The 22,437-nt window shown below is 42.4% G+C and overlaps 1 protein-coding gene across 1 annotated transcript in view; it reads left to right on the top strand.

Moving 5' to 3' along the window:
* LOC126262968 (acetylcholine receptor subunit beta-like 1) overlaps positions 1-22,437 on the top strand; it is an 845,533-nt gene that overhangs the window by 249,584 nt on the left and 573,512 nt on the right. Inside the window, exon 2 of the mRNA XM_049959919.1 lies at positions 18,783-18,919. Within this exon, the coding sequence (XP_049815876.1) occupies positions 18,783-18,919 (137 nt within the window). The remainder of the gene's footprint in view (positions 1-18,782; positions 18,920-22,437) is intronic.

Here is a 22,437-nt window from a genome sequence, read left to right as displayed (position 1 = left end):
GGGTATCTTTACTTAGCAGGCAGGTGTGTTAGCTATTACACCAGCGCAGCAGTATAGATAACACACCTGCATAGACTACCCTAGTCAACGCCCTCCTTAACACAAACTTCGATTCAGATCTTGAGCTTATAGTCCCCTCCTTAGATCGTCACTATTGCTGAGGTTCTCCGTTATTGGAATAGCACCCCAGGATAGGACGTAATGGCGAAATCCTACCTGTACCTCATGTGTAGATGAGGCTTCAAGGAAAATTTAATTACATCAGAACTACAGTCATGCAAAAGTTTAATTTTCTTCAATTTTTTGGATGATTATCACCAAACACAGAACAAAGTTGGTAGGACAACCGTAAGTGACTTTATTTGTAGAAGAATAATGTCTTAATGTTTCTGCGATGCCAACCCTGAATGAAAGTGGAAAAGGATGCGCATTTTGTTTACAGAAGAGCCTTCAGTACAGCTTTATCCATAACCCAACAAACAAACCGCCTGTAACCGAGCAAATAAATCAGAAAATTTCCCCAGCGCACAGGCAAAAGCAAGATCGAAGATAATGGTCGCTGGCCGCATCTGTGGCAATACAAAGACTGAACTGCCCATGCCTGCGCGGAAAGAACTGTCGATGGTGATTATTATCTGGGAAGGATGGTTCCTGACTATGCTCAACCAGTCCACAATGGTCTTCTCCTAAAACCAGACAGTACTGTTCTTATGCAAGACAGGGCAAAAGCTCACACAGAATAATAATAATAATATTAATAATAATAAAAACAGCACTTTTGAAGAGAAGAATCTCTACCTTCGCGGGTAACTGGTTTGGAAACAATACAGACCGCCGGCCGGTGTGGCCGAGCGGTTCTATGCGCTTCAGTCTGGAACCGCGCGACCGCTACGGTCGCAGGTTCGAATCCTGCCTCGGGCATGGATGTATGTGATGTCCTTAGGTTAGATAGGTTTAAGTAGTTCTAAGTTCTACGGGACTGATGACCTCAGATGTTAAGTCCCATAGTGCTCAGAGCCATTTCAGCCAATACAGACCTAAACCCTATAGAGCACTGTGGGCCATACTACAAGATACAGTCTTTCAAAGAACCTCGTCCACGCAACAGAGACCAGCTTATTGCACTTGTTCGGGAGGAAGCACCTAAGTCACTCTGAGGAGACAATACTGCTCGCAAAGGGTTTTGGCAGAGGAGTTGAATGTGCGCATAATTAGGAACACCATACAACACACCGAAAAAGTTAAAAAATGACTGTCCATATTATTCATTCAAACGTAGAAATTTGTTTTTGTCAAAAAATTTCTGCACGGTCAAAATACTCTAAAAGAACTAGAGGAAAAAACTTCCCGTCCACCCTGTGTATCGATTCCACTGCGCGCGGAATTTTCGCACATGGACAGTGGATCAATGGACTGCACCTCCTGGTTGGATGAATCGCGATTGTTGGCACTTAAGGTCGATGGTCGTCACCGGACACGCCGTCATCTAAGCGAATGGCTGCTCGCATCGCGCCACTGACTGAGACTGGTGAGGTCAGTATTGTGTGCTACAAGACTATCCTATTTCAAATCGGAGAGAAATGAGAAAAATAAACTTGTATTTTTTGAAATAAATAATAATTTTTACATGTGTCGATTACTCTAAAAGAAAAAACTTGTATAATGTAATCTCTTAAATGTTTACTAGTTTTCGAGCTAAAGTTCGGTTAAGTTGACGGTTTCCGAATGCGGTAATTTGCCTGTCGTGTAAATCAAGAACTCTGTATTGGATTTTAGTGAATTATGATTCATTTTCAAGCTGAATGTGTGTTGTTGATGAAGCTATATAACAATAATGTAACAACAGTTAATACAATTTTTGAAAACTATTTATTCATGTATTAAGCATAACTGCAATTTTCATAAAGATTAAACTTACATCGGCTTGAAAGTCTTAATTACTCTTTGATTTCATTTTCAAGTTTATCTCAAACGTAGAAATAAATGAATAAATATTTTAGATCTCACTGAGCTTATCTTGCGATGGGCTGCCACGAGACATAATCAGCAGGCGATCGAGAACATGGATATCGACGCTGTTGCTATTGACCTTTTATTGAAGATAGTACAAAAAGATTTATTGGTATTGTTTTTAAACCAATTGCTGAAGAACATGACACCATTTTCATTCCATTTTTAAGAAAAAAATTAAAAATTATGAAAATTATTATAATTTAAGTTCTGAACACGCTGAATAAATACACCTCTAACTAGACAATATTATAATCATTTTAAATTTTATTTGATAATTTTACTTTGAACGTTTCAGAGCGTGGAGGGGCTCCACTTAATATTAATAAAAAATGTAAGCGTAGGCTCCTGCTTAGAACGTCACTTCTCCTACAGCAGTTGAGTTCTTGGCTACGAAATTCATCTGATCTGGATTCTATGGAACTTAGTTATGTCACTACCAGGTACCAGCTCTGAGCGCGTAAACCACTGATTTGCAATTTACGGCAGTTGCGTGAACATCTGGTGTCACACGCCACCGAAAACCTACCAAGGACGTGTCGAGTCCACTTCACACGAAACCACTACTGTATTGCATTCCAAAGGTGGATCGATACCCTTTTAGGTTGAAGCGTCTTCGTATTTATTTAAACTCGTGTTTGAAAGTGTCTGGTTGGTATCTGAGAAATGTATAAAATTTATTTTGACGTCGAAATATGTACATCTCAGTTCAGGGCAACAGAACTGTGTTAAAATTTAATTCTAAATGGAAATATTGTGGATCTCACATTACAATATGTGAAATCTAGACTGGCCGGTACAACAAATAATTCATCCGTGAGAGAGCAATCCGTATTCAGTGAGAGTTACGTATGCCATCTGGCTGCAGAACATAATGAGTCAGATAAAAATGTGGCCCTGAATATTGCTAATCTTTATCTTAAGTCTTGCAAACAATCACTGTACCCGAACTGTTATTCTAACTACACAGTAAATGAACATAAAATTTAACGCATCTGACTTTCTGCTAGAACTGCTTGGAACTTCACAAGATAGCAATTTACTGAAATATTTTAGTGCTATTAAGCCTCAGAAGTGATACTGGTATTTTCACAAATACCCTCTGACACTCACTGCGCCTTACAATGGACATGAGCTCTGATGCTAATTAAATTTATTGTCATGCCTGTGCGCACAGAACGCTCGTCTGTTCTGCAACCTGATTCAATTAAGGTAATGATGTGACTGTCAAAAATCAGATATCATTTGCCTTACTTGCGAGGTTCAATGCAAGACAGTATCTTACCAATTTTCACAAAATACAGTACACAACTAGCGATGTGCAGTGCGAGTATGCAAACACAGTCATGAAAGCAAAGAATGAAAAATTAGGAACTGAACATAACGAATGGTAAATGAGAACAAAGACTGCAAGCATAACTACGCTTAGTTAAGCCATTACAGCAGTACATCTTTTCATTATCACAACTATACAAATTAGAAAAACATTTCGTGATAACTTACTTGTTATACTTTCCTTCTTTGGCGCTTATTTCAAGTATCAGACAAGCCCATGTACATCACTATAAAATTTCTACACCAAACTTTAATCGTATACCATGTTCTAAGAATAAGAAACTACACAATTACAAATATAAAAAGACTGGATACCTTAAAAATTGCCTTTTGTCTTTCTTGCATTCATATCATTTCATTTCCTTGAAAAAAATTCCTCAAATCATGATATTACAAAATTTGTTTTAAGTAATGCTGCCTCCACTACTTGGCAAGCCAGCTGCTATCCTTTAGAAACCAAGTATATAGTCAGACTGTCCCACACACACTGCCGGCTACTCTCTTCAAAGGAAGTAACTTCTCTGGCCAACATCTGTGATCTCAAGAACAGGCTTACAAAGAATGTGATTGCCGGCCGTGGTGGCCGAGCAGTTCTAGGCGCTTCAGTCTGGGACCGCACGACCGCTACGGTCGCAGGTTCGAATCCTGCTTCGGGCTTGAATGTGTGTGATGTCCTTAGGTTAGTTAGATTTAAGTAGTTTTAAGTTCTAGGGGACTGATGACCTCAGATTTTAAGTCCCATAGTGCTCAGAGCCATTTGAACCATTTGAAAGAATGTGATTATATCGATACTACAGAGGTCTAGTACATTTATCAAATTCACAGTTTCACTCACAATTATGGTCAAAACTTCTTGCAAAATCGACGTGGCAAATAGGACACTCCCCTTTCAAGGTGTTCATAATGTTTTGGCTCATCAGGGCTAGCTGCTTCCCCTTTAGCCGTTATCACGTTTGCAGATTTCACCTTTGGGCCCCAGCCCGCCGCCTGGCCGCCTGTTGTGCGTGACAAGCCCGTGGAAAACAGAGGTTGATGAAGAGCCCGTCGTTAAATTAACGACTCCCGGAGGCGCTAGCAAGCGCCAGGAGCGTGCGCTGTCGCAATTGCGATAAGGCCGCGGTTGTTGCCGGCTAGCGGTACCCAGAGCAAGGCGTCGATTACAGTACAGCACCGGTGGGCGGGACCGAACCGACGCGGTGCCGTAAGATCTTGCATCTGACCACGATAACAGTGTACGTCTTGAAGAAGCGCTAACTGCCTGCAAGTCATTAGTAACCATTACTATTATCTTCATCTACGGAAACTACTACGTAGTGTATGGCAGAGGATACTACCCGGGCTTGTTTCTGTGCTATTCACGAACGCAGCGCATGAAAAATGGTTGGTTAAACACCTCTGTTCACTCTGTAATTAGTCTTGCTTGCTACTGACTTGAACATTTATGAAAAGGGAGCGTTAAACAGTTGGCTGTAATATATTTCTAGCTTCTTCACTCAAAGCTGGTTCTGCAAACTTCATCAGTAGGCCTCGGCGATAGTTTGTGTCTATCTTCAATCGTCTGCCAGTTCAGTCTTCTCAGCATTTCCGTGACACTCTTCTGTGAGTCAAAGCTGCGACCATTCGTACCGCCTCCTTCTCTGCATATCCATATGCCTGAACAGTTTTCTAGGGTGGGTTGCATTAGTGTTTTGTAAGTGATCTCCTTGTAGACCAATTCAGTTTTCTTAACATCCTAACAAGTAAATAAATGATTCCACTTGCTTTATCTTCGACCGAGTCTATGTTATTGTCTCATATCACATCCCTATAAATTGTTGAACCCAGGTATTTGTACGAGTAGTAACTCATTGAATGTAGTCATAGGATATTACGTTTCTCGGTTTGTGAAGTGCATAGTTATACGTCTCTGAACATTTAAGGCAGGCTGCCAGTCTTTGCGCCACTTTAAAATCGGAACAAGATACGACTGAATATTGGTGCAGCTTTCTCCAGACTGTACCTCTTTATAGATAACAGATATGTTACTACTCATATTGTATGCAAGGTCGTTAATATAAAAACTGGACAGCTAGGACTCCAACACACTTATGTGAGGCACCGTCAATGGCTACATCCAAGATAACATTCTACTTCCTCACTACCAATAAATCCTCAATCCTGATCAGATTCCGCTAGATACATCACGTGATCGTGTTTTCGATAGTAATCGTAGCTGTGATACTGACAAGGGGAATCCTCCATAGATGCTATTTGACACAATCGAAACTTTATAAGATGAAAATAAAGGAACCTCTATTTTGGTATATGTCCCAACACTCAAAAGATCCCGAGAAAATGACAGTCAAACATTCGCGTGGCCTAGAACCAAGTAGCGAAGTGGCTAAGAGCAGTTTCGAATGTTTACCCCCCTTATTCAAATCCTATCGTACGGTGATTCATTTCTTTTTTTTTTTTTTTTTTTCCTTTTGGTCACGGAAGTATGTAACATCAATACTGTTCGTCATATCGTGAAATACAGTGGAATGATTGACAAAGGAAATAAGCATTTCAGATCCTATTAAAATGGATTTTACTCTCACAAATCTTACGTAATTAGTAGATACTGAAAATGAAAAACACTTAAGCTTTAGTTTATCAGTTGTTGCTTTGATTTTTACTGTTATGCTTAAAGACAATCAATGCAGTCCCCGTTTATTGACTCTGTTATATATATATAAAAAAAATGAAAATTCGGAGCACCAAGAGCAACGTACGGAGAGTATTTTTCCATAGTCACATTTTTTGTGTGAATATCATTAAGAGAAGCAACGTCCTTAACGTTGTTAAATACGTTGCGATTTGTCTATAAATCGGCGGTGAACAACGCATTTTCTGAAAACTGCAAATTGATCATGGATCAATGCGAGTATTTTAATTGCATCACCTCTACCTGTGACTTCACTTTGCTATGCTATGAAAATAGGACATTTCTGCAATAGGCGAATGTAATTAATCACCAACTTGTTTTTCAGTAGTCAAGAAATACTGTATCTGGCTTCCTTGGTCCACGGGTTCCAGGATGCCATGCTCGAAAAGCGTGATTTGGGTTTCATATCTTAATATCACGCTTATGAACCACGTAGTAGCAATAATAATTGCTTAAAATACCATCCCTCCCATCGAGCGCACTTAGCCGAGTTTGCCGAAGCTTGTTACACCACGTAAATTTCCTATGACGTCCCATGGGAAGAATTTTTTATATTTTTGTAGAACGTATATGTATATTGATACCTACTTGCAAATTATAAGGATGTGTCCGACACAGCCTAAGCTTCAGTTATTATCCCTAACATTTTTACTAAGAGAGAAAAAATTACATTTGTTCCATCCAGAATTAAAGACAGTAATTCCCCACATTTCGGGCTAATGAGCCTTGAAAGTCAACCAGGATCGCTTGATTTTGAATTAATCTAGCTTTCACTCTATGTTGTGTGTCCATTTTGACAGGCCACACAAGTTAACATGGACAGTCTCGGTACCTATCACGTTAATTGATTGTGCGCTTAAGGGACCGACACACGCACCGACCGACCGAGTAATTTCGTGTGTAGCCTACACACATCCCGACAGACTTCACTGAGCGATTACAGCGCCACCCTGTTCGTAACGTTTATTGAGAATTATGAACAGTATGTTCACTGAGACTATGTTCGACGAGATTTTTACACAGTAACAAAAACTGGTTTTGTTTAGAGGTAACAGAGTCAAGAATATCCTAGAGAAACTTGGGGGCAAAGAAATGGCCAATGCAGAGGAAGAAACGTAAAGAGCTGGAAGCCAGTGATTTTCAGGATTATTTGTGACTGTACGAAATATTCTTTCGGAGCTGCTGAACGTCGTCAAATCATATTTAACGAGAAATACCTCGTCACTACATTACTATGCAAGCCGCTGGCAGACGTTAGGAGGACCTCAAGTTCAGCGCAGTTATATCAAATGGTTCAAATGGCTCTGAACACTATGGGACTTAACTTCTGAGGTCATCAGTTCCCTAGAACTTAGAACTACTTAAACCTAACTAACCTAAGGACATCACACACATCCATGCCCGAGGCTGGATTCGAACCTGCGACCGTAGCGGTCACGCGGTTCCAGACTGTAAAGGCCTAGAACCGCTCGGCCACTCAGGCCGGCGCAGTTATATCCCCACCATTACTGTCTACAATGATTCTTGAAAATTGCTAGGTGATTTATAGTTCCCTAAGGACATAATTAATGGTAAAGCAAAGTAAATAAAACAAATTATGTTCATGCAAATTTATTAATTTATTTGTTTGGTGCTTGTGTTCTGACAGACTGGTTTGATGCGGCCCACCAAGAATTCCCCTGCTGTTTCAGCCTTTCCACCTCAGAGTAGCAATTGAATCCTGCGTCCTCAATTATTTGCTGGATGTATTCCATTCTCTGTCTTCCTTCACAGCTTTTACCCTCTAAAACTCCCTCTATTGCCTTGGAAATTATTTCCTATGCCTTAACAGATGTCGTTGTCCGCCCCCGGTAGCTGTGTGGTGCTGGCATGGTAGGTCAGCGTGTTCGTTCAGAGGGTTAGCTGCCCTCTGTAATAAAAAAAACTTGAGTTAATCGATCAACAACGAACTGAAACGGGTGTCTTACGACGTCCGCCCCGAGCAGATTCAACGAACAAAAACGAACAAAAATGAGATTTTAAAAAAAAGTGGTCAGCGCGACAGAATGTCAATCCTAAGGGCCGGGTTCGATTCCCGGCTGGGTCGGAGATTTTCTCCGCTCAGGAACTGGGTGTTGTGTTGTACTAATCATCATCATTTCATCCCCATCGACAAGCAAGTCGACGCAGAGGCGTCAAATCGAAAGACTTGCACCCGGCCAACGGCCTACCCGACGGGAGGCCCTAGTCACATGACATTTATTTATTTAAAGATGTCCTGTTATTCTGTTCCTTCTCCTTGCCTTGCCGTTTCTACGGAGAACCTGCTCATTCCTTACCTTATCGATTCACCCAATTTTTAACATTCTACTGTAGCTCTACATCTCAAGTTCTTCGATTCTCTTCTGTTCCGGTTTTCCCACAGTACATGTTTCACTACCATACAATGCTGTGCCCCAAACATACATTCCCAGAAATTTATTCCTCAAATTAAGGCCTATGTTTGACACTAGTAGACCTCTTGACAAGGAATGCCTTTTTCACCAGTGTTAATCTTTTTATATCCTCTATGCTCCGTCCGCTACCTAAGTAGCAGAATTTCTTAATTTCGTCTACTTCGTGATCCCAATCCTCATGTTAAGTTTCTCGTTGTTCTCATTTCCGCTGCCCCTAAAAGTTAAAAAGCTCATTTCGTATAAGACTGCAAATGGTGGTGACGCTCACCATCTAATAAATACAGCAACAGATACTTAAGAAATGAAGCATATAGTAACCTCTAGAATTGTAAAAAAGAAGTTCTACACTTTGCTCTTCATTGTAAAATAGCAATTGAATAGTTTTTTATTGTAAAAGTACACAATGAAGCAAGTTGACTGTCTTTGCTTCGGGTTTTATGTTTTTTTCCGATACGTATCAACAGCGAAAGCTAGGATGTAATCTAAGCGTATTTCGGTCTTCAGGGTTCACTTCCGATAAATCTAGAATCTGATATGTCTCTATTTCCATTAAGTGTCGGAAATCAAACCTAAAAACCGAAATATAGAAGATCGACGGTATTTTATTTATAAAATATATGTCTTCTACTTTCTCTGTCTCCCACATTCTTTAAAAAAATTGTAAAACTTTTTGCATCTCTGTCGGAATACTCCTCGCACGACGTGTCCCGCGAACATCTGCAGCCCATAAATTTCTCCAGGAACTCTGAAATCAAAGTATCGTACGCCTCGCACACTCTCATGTTAGCCACATTTGAGTAGTGTCTAGTTCCGCACGCAGTGACAGAAAACGAAGTTTTGTCTGGCGGTTGGTACGACTTCGCTACACGCGGCACAGTTTCTTGACTGAAGAGCTGGCAGTACCCAACTGACTGCCGACACGGTAAGTTGGTCGGTCGGTTGGCCAAAGCTGTCACACTCGCTCAATTTGTAGTTCGACTCGTGTGTGTGTGTGTGTGTGTGTGTGTGTGTGTGTGTGTGTGTGTGTGTGCAGGGCTCTTTAAGTATAACTCGATGTCTTCAGCGTACTTGTACTTAAAGTATGACAGAATCGACGACTCGTCTTCACCATACAGTGACAAGACAGAATGCTGCGAACTACCTGCAACGATTGCGACTTTATTGTGCCATACATGTCGCATTGTTGATGAGGCGCCAGCTATGGGCGAAATTACTGTATTCTACTTGGATATTCACTAATGACTTCGACACTAAAGATTCTAAGAGTAGCAATACTTAGGGCAACTACCGCCATTTTGTTTATTATATTATTGTTCAGCGCTGCACAAAAATTCGCTATAAATCTCGGTGGATTGATCACTAAAAATTTTCATACTCTGGGTCACTTGTTTGTTCTCAACGCGGATGTGGTACTCCGTTTTACGATATAGTCCTCTCCTTATCTGTCAAATAGTCATAGAATAATCTGGGGGTCGGTATGCCTTCAGAACTCGCTTCCGTTCCCAATGAAATAAAAAGACGCGGACACACTAACACTAGTCTTCTATAATCAACTGTTGAAAGTTAGAGTTATACATTTGATTATTCTTTCATCAGCTCGATATTATTTTTCTCATTATCGCGTACGTTTAACCGAAACCCAAATAGTGTACATGAAAAGAATAAATAATGATGAAATACAAAATTAATATTAACACGTAGAAATATAATAGTACGTTGCCTTTACAATAAGGTTGGTATTTTTTCCGGATCTGAGGGGTATTAATACAGTTTCTATCGAATAAAGTTACTTTTTCAACAGAGCTTAACAAGGAATTCCTACACAGAGAAACAGAAAATGATATATAGGAGAAACTCAAGAGCATTCAAAATGTTGTAAACCTAGCAGCCACGAAAGGTCTAGGAAATGAAACAGACTTAGGTGAAAGAAAGGCGTTAAGATCTGGTCTGAAGAAATTCAGGAGGCTATCCAGGAAAAAGTACACGGCATAGAAAACACTTTTAGGCTATCCTACGGAAGAGAATATGTAAGTTATCGGATAAAGGACACATAGCAAAGAACCTAGCAACGAAGAACCGTCAAGATTCATGGGATGGATTCATTTCTAAGACTGAAAATGATGTACGTGGTCGACAGCTTCTGTCTTATAAGGTCTCAAGTTGTTTAAAATATTACATAACGAACAAAAAGACACAGTGAAACTAAATTAACGAGGAATCTTGGCGCTCTTGCTAAGGAAACCCTTGGTACGAAAATAATTCCCGGTAAGAGACGTATGCAGATGAACCGCACTGATTAGTCAACATTCGCCTTGAGGAGGTTATCGACGGGGACAGCCCAAAAAAACTGAAAAGCATCAGGATTAGACGTGGTTAATACTGAATACTGGAAATATAGTGGAACGTTCTTACATATTGGATTCACGCGTTTGCTGAATGTGTGCTGGAGAGAAGGAAGAATATCTGAGAAGTGGCTAAAAGCGAAGATAATTTCTATTTAGAAGAAAGGTAACCGGAGTCAAAGTGAAAATTATATCACTTTGCGGTGCAGTACCTGTAAAATATTCTCCAGAATAATCAGTAGAAGGCTTAATAGAGTGGTAGGCTCTATCATCAACGAAGAACAGATGGGGTGTAGACCGAGCCGCTCAAGGGTGGGTGCTATTTTTAAGTAAAGACATGATTGAGAAAGGAAGGGAATTAAATTTGGAAACTCATATCGCTTTCATTGATTTTCAAAAGTCGTTTGACAGCGTGGCTAGCGGCATGTTTTGGAGAATTTTTGATCAGAGAAGGTTTATCAGATAACCTAGTAAAGGTGATCAGTAGTCTATAGCAACATAGTACTGTGTTTATTGGTTGGGGTAAGAAGCAAAGAGCAACAGTAAACACAAATCATAGACAAAGTTGCCGTTCTTTCCCCAAACTTTTTTAATATCTGTATAGACAACGTTATAGTCAGACGGAAATAAATTCGCAAATGTTGCATAATTCCCTCATTGCAGTGTAGATGAAGGAGTACTTATGTGCAGGCGGTGTTGTTATTGTGCAACAGACAGAAGATAATATACGAAAGTGGTTAGACATCTCAATAAATGTAGCAAACGAATATGGCCTGATAAAATCTCCACATGGATCAAAAGAAATGGTACTTCTAGGGAAAACATGGTAAGATCCAAAACTGAGATAAGACGCAAAATATTAGAACAGATATCCACCTTTCATTATCTCAGATGTAAAATATCCCCAATAATAGATCTGCGGGATACACATTTTATGAATTTAAACACATAAGGGGCGATAAAAAACTTTATGATTGAGGGCGCTGCTGTAACTTATATGCAACGTAGCGCGACTCCGATACGGGTATATATGCACCAACATGTAGGCAAGGGACTAGTGTGGCATTCGTGTCTTTCCCCCGACGTGCGTACGGTAAATGCGAAAACGTGACGTGTTGCGACGTTGTTACCAAACGCGTCAAAACTGGGCGAATGTACTGTTATTCTTTTCTTGGCTGCTGAAAGACAAACACCGACAGATATCCACTGGAGAATGAAAAATGTGTATGAAACAGCATGTCTGTCGAAAACCACCGTTATGATGGTCACGATGCGGCAAAAGGCGCAGGCCGATATGGGATGTCCGCCTCAACTTGGAGACTCAAACGGGAGACAATCGGGCATCCGCCTACAGTCCTGATCTCTCTGTATGCAAATATCGGGCCTTCGATCCCTTAGAAAAGGCCTTGTAGGGTCAACGATTCCTGTCGGACGAAGATGAGCAGCAGGCAGTTACGGACTTCTTTCACACAGCGGGACACTGTGTTTCACGAAATGGGGAAATTAAAACTGGTGCGTCGGTGAGTCGATTGCCTCAATGCTTACGGCGATTTTACCTGACTGGCATACCGATTCTGGACTGTACGGTCTTCTACATCTACGTCTTCATCATACTAAATGAGCCCACCAACCCTGTTCCACTCGCGAATAGCACATGGGTAGAATGATTGTCGGTAAGCCTCTGTATTGACTCTAATTTCTCGATTTTTCTCCTCATGGTCATTACGCGAGACATGTTGTCCGACTCTTCCCAGAAAGTGCTCTCTCGAGATTTCAATAGTAAATCTCTCCGTGATATACGCCGCCTGTCTTGAAATGTCTGCCAATGGAGTTTGTTGAGCATTTCCGTAACGCTCTCGTGCTGACTAAACGACAACTCTTCGTTGAATCTTCGCTATCTCTTTTATCAGTCCTATCTGGTATGGATCCCAGATAGATGAACAATACTCAAGAATGGGTCGAACAAGTGCCTTATAAGCTAATATCGGGCGGAAAGCTTTTTATTACCCCTTATACAAGGTAAACATGAATAAAACCGACAAGCTGCAGGGACGAATTGCTGACTAGAAATGTAGGAAAAGAGGTCCTATGAACATGTTTCCGGTCATGGACGACGTGCGTGCAACAACAAATCGTCCCTGAACACAGTACAGTGCTGCATCGCATCCATTGTAACTTTCCCGGTGAATTTTTGAAAAGACAATAATTAAATGTTAATGGGAATAGGGCCAAGTGTAACCTCCCCACAAAAATGAAAGAAAATAAAAAGAATTGAATAAGAATTGCAAATAGTGCCAAATGTTAGCTTCCCACAGTAATAAAACTCAATGACAATAACAATGTGCAAAAATGTTAAGTCCCCACAAAATTAACGTTAAGATCAACCTGATAAATTGATTCTGGGAGAAAAAGCAAAGGAAATATTGTTTCAATTGTAATGATTATTTTCTTAAAAAATTGCTTTCAGAACAAAATTATTATTGGGGCAATTCTTGAACAAATTAATTACTGTTAAGATACATTACATTATCAGATGAGCGCAATGCTGCTTCATTACCTTATTTAAAAATACACCTCGTCCTGAACCTTGACCAGAGGCCCATGTCGACGCCCGCCGACTCCTCACACACAACTGCGACTGTCTCTCGCGCGCTACTACATGCTCTCGCGACTCGCTACGTACAACAACTTTCTCGCAACTGCAACTGCCGACTCCCTACATGCGACTGAACACTCGCGCGGTCAAGCACAGACTAGCAACGATAAAAAACTCTCTGGTCAGAGATTCTGTCATGCCTCGCCATCGCTGTTAATGAATACACTGAATACATACGTGTTTCACCATGTCACAACAGGTGTCCAAAGTGTCCTCCATGTGATGCAGTGCAATACAGGATACACACACTAGGGGTCGTCTCAATATCCTGTAGAGGCTGATCCTCCAAATCTGGTGTACTGACAGTCCGCCGCCTCTCTGCATGTTCGTCTGTCTGAAAGGACCCATGATTACAGAAAGGCCCGAAAAGATCTAAAAATGCTGTGTGATGTGATTGGTGTCTGTGAGGATACTTGATTTGGAGTAGCCGTGCTGCCTCTCAACTGTTTCTATCTGCCTGACTGTACACAAACCCCATCTCGGCCTGTTCCCATGAATACTAGACCATTCTACTGCTTACAGAACGCTGCGTCAATCATGCAGCCTGCAACACACAAGGAACACACGGTCAGAGGAACTGTTATTGTAAACTGTCATTCGTCAGCACCATCTACCGTGGCAACGATGCATTTCCGAACACATGTTCATAGGTTCTTTCTTCCCCCATTTCCAGTCAGGAATCCGTTCCTGCAGTTTATCGGTTTTATTAATGTTCACCCTGTACATATGGAACGATTCACAGAATTCCGAGACACAAAATCAGAAAGGAAGCTAACCTTAAATCTAATAAAACTATAGCTCTATCTGTAGTATCGTATGGAATTGAGACATGGACACACTCAAAGGAAGACAGATCAAAAAATTACGTCAGCTGGGATGAAATTTCTCAGGGCAGTCAGAGGCTGCACACCACATTGGCAAATTATTAAACACGGAAATAAGACAAGAGCTAAAGATTTTCGATTTGAAAAACTAAACTAAAAAAAATATAAAGTCAGTTGGCGTAAGCTTTTAGAAAGAATGTAGCAAGATCATGTGTGCTTCTAATCGCTATGAATTACAAGACCACTGCATAGCGACGAATCGGACGTTCGACCATAAGGTAGAAGATGGTTTCAGGAACAGGCTTTGTAGCCTATTCCATGACACGAAGATACTGAAGATAACTTATTCTTAGATAAACACATCACGAACGGCATTTGTTACACAAAATAATACTATCCACTAAATCATTAATGAATAAAGTGAACAGTAATGGGCTTATTAAACTTCCTTCAAGCTGATCACATTCTTTCAGTTATACACTAAAACGCCAAAGAAACCTGGTATAGGCATGCGTATTCAAATACAGAGATATGTTAACAGGCAGAATACGGCGCGGCAGCCGGCAACGCCAATATAAGACAGCAAACGTCTGGCGCAGTTGTTAGATCGGTTACTGCTGCTACACTGTTAAGATTTAAGTGAGTTTCAGCCTGGTGTTATACTGCCACACTGTCAAGATTTAAGTGAGTTTCAGCGTGGTGTTATATTCGGCGCACGAGCAATGGAACACAGCATCTCCGAGGTAGCGATGAAGTGAGGATTTTCCCGTACGACCATTTCACGAGTGTACCGTGAATATCAGGAATCCGATAAAACATCAAATTTCGACATCACTGCGGCCGGAAAAATATTCTGCAAGAACGGGACCAACGATGACTGAAGAGAATCGTTCAACGTCACTGAAGTGCAACCCTTCCTGAAATTGCTGTAGATATCATCGAATTTTGCTTTCGGAGCCGAAGGCCCACTCGTGTAACCTTAGGGACTGCACGACACAAGACTTTACGCCTCGTCTGGGCCCGTCAGCAGCGACATTGGACTGTTGGTGACTGAAAACATGTTGTCTGGTCGGCCAAGTCTCCTTTCAAATTGTATCGAGCAGATGGACGTGTACGGGTATGGAGATAGCTTCGTGAATCCATGGTCCCTGCATGTCAGCAGGCGACTGTTCAAGATGGTGGAGGCTCTGTAATGGTGTGGGGTGCGTGCAGCTGGAGTGATATGGGACCCCCGATACTACGACAGGTGACACGTACCTAAGCATCCTGTCTGATCACCTGTATCCATTCGTGTCCATTGTGCATTCCGACGGACTTTGGCAATTACAGCAGGACAATGTGACACCCCAAACATCCAGAATTGCAACTGAGTGACTCCAGGAACACTCTTCTGAGTTTAAACACTTCCGCAGACCACCAAATTCCCCTGACCTGATGATTATTGAACATATCTCAGATGTATTGCAACGTGCTGTTGAGAATGGGTCTCCACTTCTTTGTATCTTACGGATTTATGGACAGCCCTGCAGGATTCATAGTGTCATTTCCTTCCAGCGCTACTTTAGACATAAGTCCAGTCCATGCCACGTCGTGTTGCGGCACTTCTCCGTGCTCTCGGGGACCCTAAACGATATTGGGCAGGTATACCAGCTTCTTTGGCTCTTCAGTGTATATTGCAGCCTCATGTCACACGGGTGGCAACATTACTTACCTACACCAGTAGTTACGTAAATTTTTTTGATAATTTCCACTATGAGTAGGCTATATCTCACTATTAGTTTTTTAATGTGAACATTTTAATCTTATATTTGAGAAATAAAAATTACGAACTTTATACTGTTACGTAGTTAACTGTAGCCTTCATTTATAACGATCAGAGCGAACATAATTTATGGTGTTTACGTTGAAAGCGCCTTTCCTGGCTTGTTGGGTTGGGTTGTTTTGGGGGAGGAGACCAGACAGCGAGGTCACCGGTCTTATCGGATTAGGGAAGGACGGGGAAGGAAGTCGGCCGTGCCCTTTCAAAGGAACCACCCCGGCATTTGCCTGGAGCGATTTTGGGAAATTGCGGAAAACCTAAATCAGGATGGCAGAACGCGGGATTGAACCGTCGTCCTTCCGAATGCAAGTCCAATGTCTAACCACTGCGCCACCTCGCTCGGTTTTCCTGGCTTGTTCTGTTGTGCTTTGATGAGTAACAATTCTACGCACCCAAGTGCGTGTAGTTATGGATAGAAGTTAGTTTTATTTTGTAATTCAATATCCTAGCATTCAACCATCCTTTCTTTTCTTCCTTTTCAAACAATTCCTCTGATGATGATTAGCTCACAGACTCCCCAATTACTGCCGCCCACCTCTGTAGCAAGCTGCCCTGATCTCTGTACCAACCAATTCCCCGTTGCTTTTAAGAAAATGTTGCAGCACTTCCTTCTCTCAGCCTCATAACGTTTCTCCAAAACTTTATATATTTGCCCCGATCTCCACTCTGTCAAACAGTAAAGCAAATGCTCCCACCTTTTCCCACTTACGCTTCCCTCGTTTTTGATATCTCAGTCAAAAATGTCCCCTACATTGGTTTTATCACGTGCCTCTTTAGCCCCTTCTGCCACAAGTCTTTGTACATCCATTGCTGCTAGCGATCATAGCTTAAATCTACGTTCCCACACTTTGTACTTACTGTTCCACTCCTCATTAACGAATAAAAACTGTGTGTCTTTATGCAGTACAGTAGTTTCTAAATGTTGTGTTCGACAGTGGATGTTACTTACAACACGCTTATGATAATACAAGTAATGCAAAATACCTAATAAGGGAACAGATGAACAACATCTAACCAGGTCAAATAAAGTTCTGTTGGGAGGTTACACTAGTGTAACCTCCCAACAGTAAAAATAACATTCAGATTCAGTGTAACATCCCAACAGTTTACTTCCGTAACCTCGGAATAATAATTTGACTAACCTCTATATAAAATTGTGGCTCACATATAACCTTTCAATAATTAACTGACTGTGAATTTAAACTGGTAAATTTTGGACGTCAGTAGTGCTGCGTCATGGCCCTGAAAGATCATTTTGAACAAATTGAAAATTCTTACCTCAATGAAGTCGCCGGAAACGCGTATATATCTGCTCCTATAAGAAATTTTTCTGGCACAGCCCAGTGCAATGCTGGCCACCAGATTTGTTATGTATAAAAAGAAAAAACTGATTTTTCTTTACGATAATAGGGATGACCATGGATAGGAGAAATTAGTAAAATCTTTAAATTCAGATGAATGATTGTCAAAAGATATCTTTATAAGAAAGATTATTATTAAAAGATTTTTTAAAAACATTTACATGGGACTTGATATAACAATAGTACACAATCAGTTGTTACAAATTACATATGCGCGCGGCTGCTTTTACCTTATACTACATCGCTAAGGGACTGCCATCGCTCTCCAACCGCCCGACTGCGAGCTACTACTCCTGCCGCTGCTGTCGACACTGCTCTCTGGTCTGCGATTTTATTGTAGCATACATATCGCAGGCAGCCCGTGAGCAATCCATCGAAGTTACATCTGCTCGACTGCGCTGGCAATAAATTCCTTATTCATGGACCTCTTACAGGGTGAAATGGTGAATGGATAGTGAGAGGGGTGAGAAGGGATGGACAGAGAAAGAAAACAGGAGAAGATGGACAGAGACAGGGAGAAGAAGAGATAGGTAGAGAGAGGGGGGAGGATAAGATGAACAGGGAAAGAGGAGGAGATGCACAGCGAGAAGGGGAGGGGGATTGACGGAGAGAGGAGGTAGGAAGAGACGGACAGAGCGAGGGAGGGGGAGGAGGAGGAGGAGGAGATCGATAAAGAGAGGGGGAAGATGGTATGGCATCAGAGGGGAGAAGGAGATGGACACAGGGAGAAGCAGCAGATCGACATTGGGGGAAGGAGCAGATGGACATAGAGAGGGGGTGGAGTAGATAGATAGAGTGGCAGGAGGAGATAAACAGAGTGGGAGGGGTGGACTAGTTGGATAAAGAGAGAGGTGGAGAAGATGAGAAGGAGAGGGGATGAAGGAGGAGATGGGGAGGAGAGGGGATGAAGGATGAGATGGACTGAGTGGGGAAGAAGAGATCGACTAATAGAAGACTGGAATAATACCTGGGCAACACAGTGAACTCAGCTTGTATAAAAATAATTCGAAACTAGTAATGATACTATTCATGCTAAAAAAAATCGTTTACAAACTGGTGACTGCGTTCCTCTAAGCAGATATACGTAGGTCCTACATCATATTTTACTTCTGTTTGCGTTGCAGACTTTTTTCCAACATAATGTACAGAGTCCTGGTTGTCCATCGAGTGACAAACCTGTTTAAATTCTCCTCAGCAATGCCTGTGTGGCACTAAGTTGTTACTACTGCACGTAGGGGTTATGCGGCGCTAATTGTATTCTTGTTTGTTGTTTTTCGCTGTTGTGACGCTTAGTCTTTCTTCGTGCCTCCACAGGCTGGTGCTCTGAGGACGAAGAGCGGCTGGTGCGCGACCTGTTCCGTGGATACAACAAGCTCATCCGGCCCGTGCAGAACATGACGCAGAAGGTGGAGGTGCGCTTCGGACTCGCTTTCGTTCAGCTCATCAACGTGGTGAGTACCGACCTGGGTCACGCTGGCACTGTCTGGACCTGATGTTGCGGAAGAGAGTTTCCCATCAACGAAACCACGCACGTCATTCTCAGCACCTCTTAACGCTGTTACTCATTGATGAGTCGAAACATTATGACCACCTACTTACCAGTGTGTTGGTCCACCTTAGGATCGAGACACAGAGGCGATTCTAATTGGCCTGGTAGGCTTCCGTAGGGTTGTGGCACTAGATTTCTATGCATTGTTCACACACTTACCGCAGATTACAGCCGTGGAGTTCAGACCAGGCAAATCTCATGGACGAAGATCAATTTCCCGCAGTCATGCAGCTCAAACCACTGCAGCACGATTGTGGCCTTGTGAAGCAGACAGTTATCCTGTCTGAACGGATGCAGAGGGTCATTGCTGCCATGCCGCCTTCAGTTACTACCACAGATTCTAATGATGGCCAGGTGAATGTTCCCAAAAGCATAATATTGTCCCCATCACCCTGCGCCCGTGTCGCAGTACGTGTTCCGAGCATCTGTTGGCAGCCGGACCAAGCATCGACCTGGTGTATCAAGAAATGTGACTCATTCAACCAGATTACGTTCCATGGCCATTCCAGTCGTAACTGAAGATGTCGTTTGGTCTACATGGAAACACTTACGAGTCGACTGTGCGGACAGCGTACCTGCAACAGCACTACACTCTGTAGTCATATCTGCCAGACATCGCCTACTATCCTCCTTTACAGAACGAAAACTCCCACGACTTCCACACTGTTTTATGAGGCGAGGACGTCGAGCAGCTTGAGCTTCTCGTGGTTTCTCTGCCCTTCAACCAATTTCCATAGCTGCTCATCACTTAAGCACGAGAACAGCCAACCATTTTCGCCGTTAGCAAGATGCTCATTGGCAGACGCTGGGCCTCAACAATCTGCTCTTCATCAAAATCGCCACCGGGCGCCATTCAGTCTCACGGTTGGCAGTCGTCATAATGCTTTAACTCATCGGTGTACGTCCTCATTATACAAAAAGGACTAATCAAGTAGGACCAGCAACCCTATTAGACTATTAGCAGACTGTGTTGTCGTTCACAGGAAAGTAACGTCGATAGATAATCGCAAGTAAATGCAAGACTTGGGCAAGATTGTATTTGGTCTGACGATGGCAGCCCTCTTTGAGATAAGTACTGACCCTACGTACTAAGTCACATCGTATAAGCACTAACACGGACCATTAAGCAGTGACATGAGTACCTGCTTGTATAGTTTCTCGCGCAGAGCGATAGCTGGAGATACAGGGTAGTGAGCCAAACTTAAATCTTATCCACGCGGGAGATTAACGACCGCTGCTCGCTACATCGATCCCCTCAAGTGTGGTTTTCAAGTAGTTTTCCAGGTAAATACTGGGCTGGTCTTCAATAACAGCCCCACCAAGTACGATCCCGTATACAAACAGCTACAATACGATAACACGTAGAACAAATATCAAACGATTCATGGTCTAATAGCGCAGGCGATTTCCCTTCCTTATCTTAAGAGACCATTGAGACATCCGACCATAAAGCGAGAATAGATTTTTCTACTCATGGAAACAGCGAACGCCGTATGACGCAAGAGACGCTAGCAGCGATATGAAATGGGACGAACAACATTACTGAGGGCGAAAAAACGTATTACACCTATTTCAAGTGTTTTGGAAACTGTCACTGCATTTATAAAGAAATAATGCATGCTAGTGTGATCAATGCTGTTGTTCCGGCATGTGGGGTTCGTATTAACCAGTGATGACAACAGAAAGCAAACGTGTTCATAAACATTGCCTGCCAAAAAAGTGAAACACCCAGGAGGCACGGCGGGATGTCAGGTCGCTCTTTTCATGCACACACCGTCTGCGGGTAAGTCAACGATTACACTTGCAATTCAGTGTGAGAGGTAGAACGGCAGGCAGAGGGCATTAGGGTTGCTCGCGTTTAGTTTTGTTAACAGGCTTTGTTGTGTATATAAACGGCGTGAACAGTGTCAGAGCTTGAATGATCAGTGTGAAGGACACGGAGATGTCATGTACTCCTGTGAGACAGCGTTATCAGCACCTGGCAGAGAAAGGAGTGTCACGATCGACCTCTATTTGGTCGGCATATCGCAACCTCTTAGTCTGTTATTTGTCATCCTTGTTAATGAATTCATATGGATGCATTGTTGACATAAATACCAAAAACTGAACTGCACTGTATTATCATAAACGTTCACACCCACTTTCACCTCCTGTTCCACTGCACTGTCTTCCTTCGTTCCATTCCTCAAAGTCATTCTTGCGAGGCCACGGCTTGCGTTGGGAACGGCAAGAGTACACGAAGGGTGCTTTCACAGTTTTCTCTCTCACCTCAAGCAGACCTCCATCACTTCTTTTCACATGCAAATGACTTCATCACAGCGATGAACCTACGTCCAATGTCCTCAACTGTTGGATATGTTCCAGATTGTCTTCCCTAAAGTTTTTCCTCTCTACAGCTACCTCTAGTACTACAGAATTTATTCCTTCGTGTCTTCATACAGCTATCATGCTGTCACTCCTTCTAGTGTTTTCCATGTATTCCTTTCCTCTCCTATTCAACTGATAATCCCTTTATTTCTTAATTTTCAGCACTCATTTGTAACATTACATTTCAAAGGCTTCGAATCTCTTCTGAAACGCGACTGGCATTTACACTACTGGCCATTGAAATTACTACACCACGAAGATGACATGCTACAGACGCGAAATTTAACCGACAGGATTAGCTTTTCAGAGCATTCACACAAGGTTGGCATCGGTGGTGACACCTACAACGTGCTGACATGACGAAAGTTTCCAACCGATTTCTCATACACAAACAGCAGTTGACCGGCGTTGCCTGGTGAAACGTTGATGTGATGCCTCGTGTAAGGAGGAGAAATGCGTACCATCACGTTTCCGACTTTGATAAAGGTCGAATTGTAACCTATCGCGATTGCGGTTTATCGTATCGCGACATTGCTGCTCGCGTTGGTCGAAATCCAATGACTGTTAGCAGAATATGGAATCGGTGGGCTCAGGAGGGTAATAGGGAACGCCGTGCTGGATCCCAACGGCCTCGTATCACTAGCAGTCGAGATGACAGGTATCTTATCCGCATGGCTGTAACGGATCGTGCAAGCACGTCTCGATCCCTGAGTCAACAGATGGGGACGTTTGCAAGACAACAACCATCTACATGAACAGATCGACGACGTTTGCAGCAGCATGGACTATCAGCTCGGAGACCATGGCTGCGGTTACCCTTGACGCTGCATCACAGACAGGAGCGCCTGCGATGGTGTACTCAACGATGAACCCTGGTGCACGAATGGCAAAACGTCATCTTTTCGGATGAATCCAGCATCATGATAGTCGCATCCGTGTTTGGCGACATCGCGATGAACTCACATTGGAAGCGTGTTTTCGTCATCGCCATACTGGCGTATCACCCGGCGTGATGCTATGGGGTGCCATTGGTTACACGTCTCTGTCACCTCT

Source organism: Schistocerca nitens, chromosome 6 (assembly GCF_023898315.1).
Source record: "Schistocerca nitens isolate TAMUIC-IGC-003100 chromosome 6, iqSchNite1.1, whole genome shotgun sequence".
In the NCBI taxonomy this organism is placed as follows: Eukaryota; Metazoa; Arthropoda; class Insecta; order Orthoptera; family Acrididae; genus Schistocerca; species Schistocerca nitens.
Note: the sequence above shows the minus strand (reverse complement) of the source record. Positions and strands in the feature narration are given on the sequence as shown.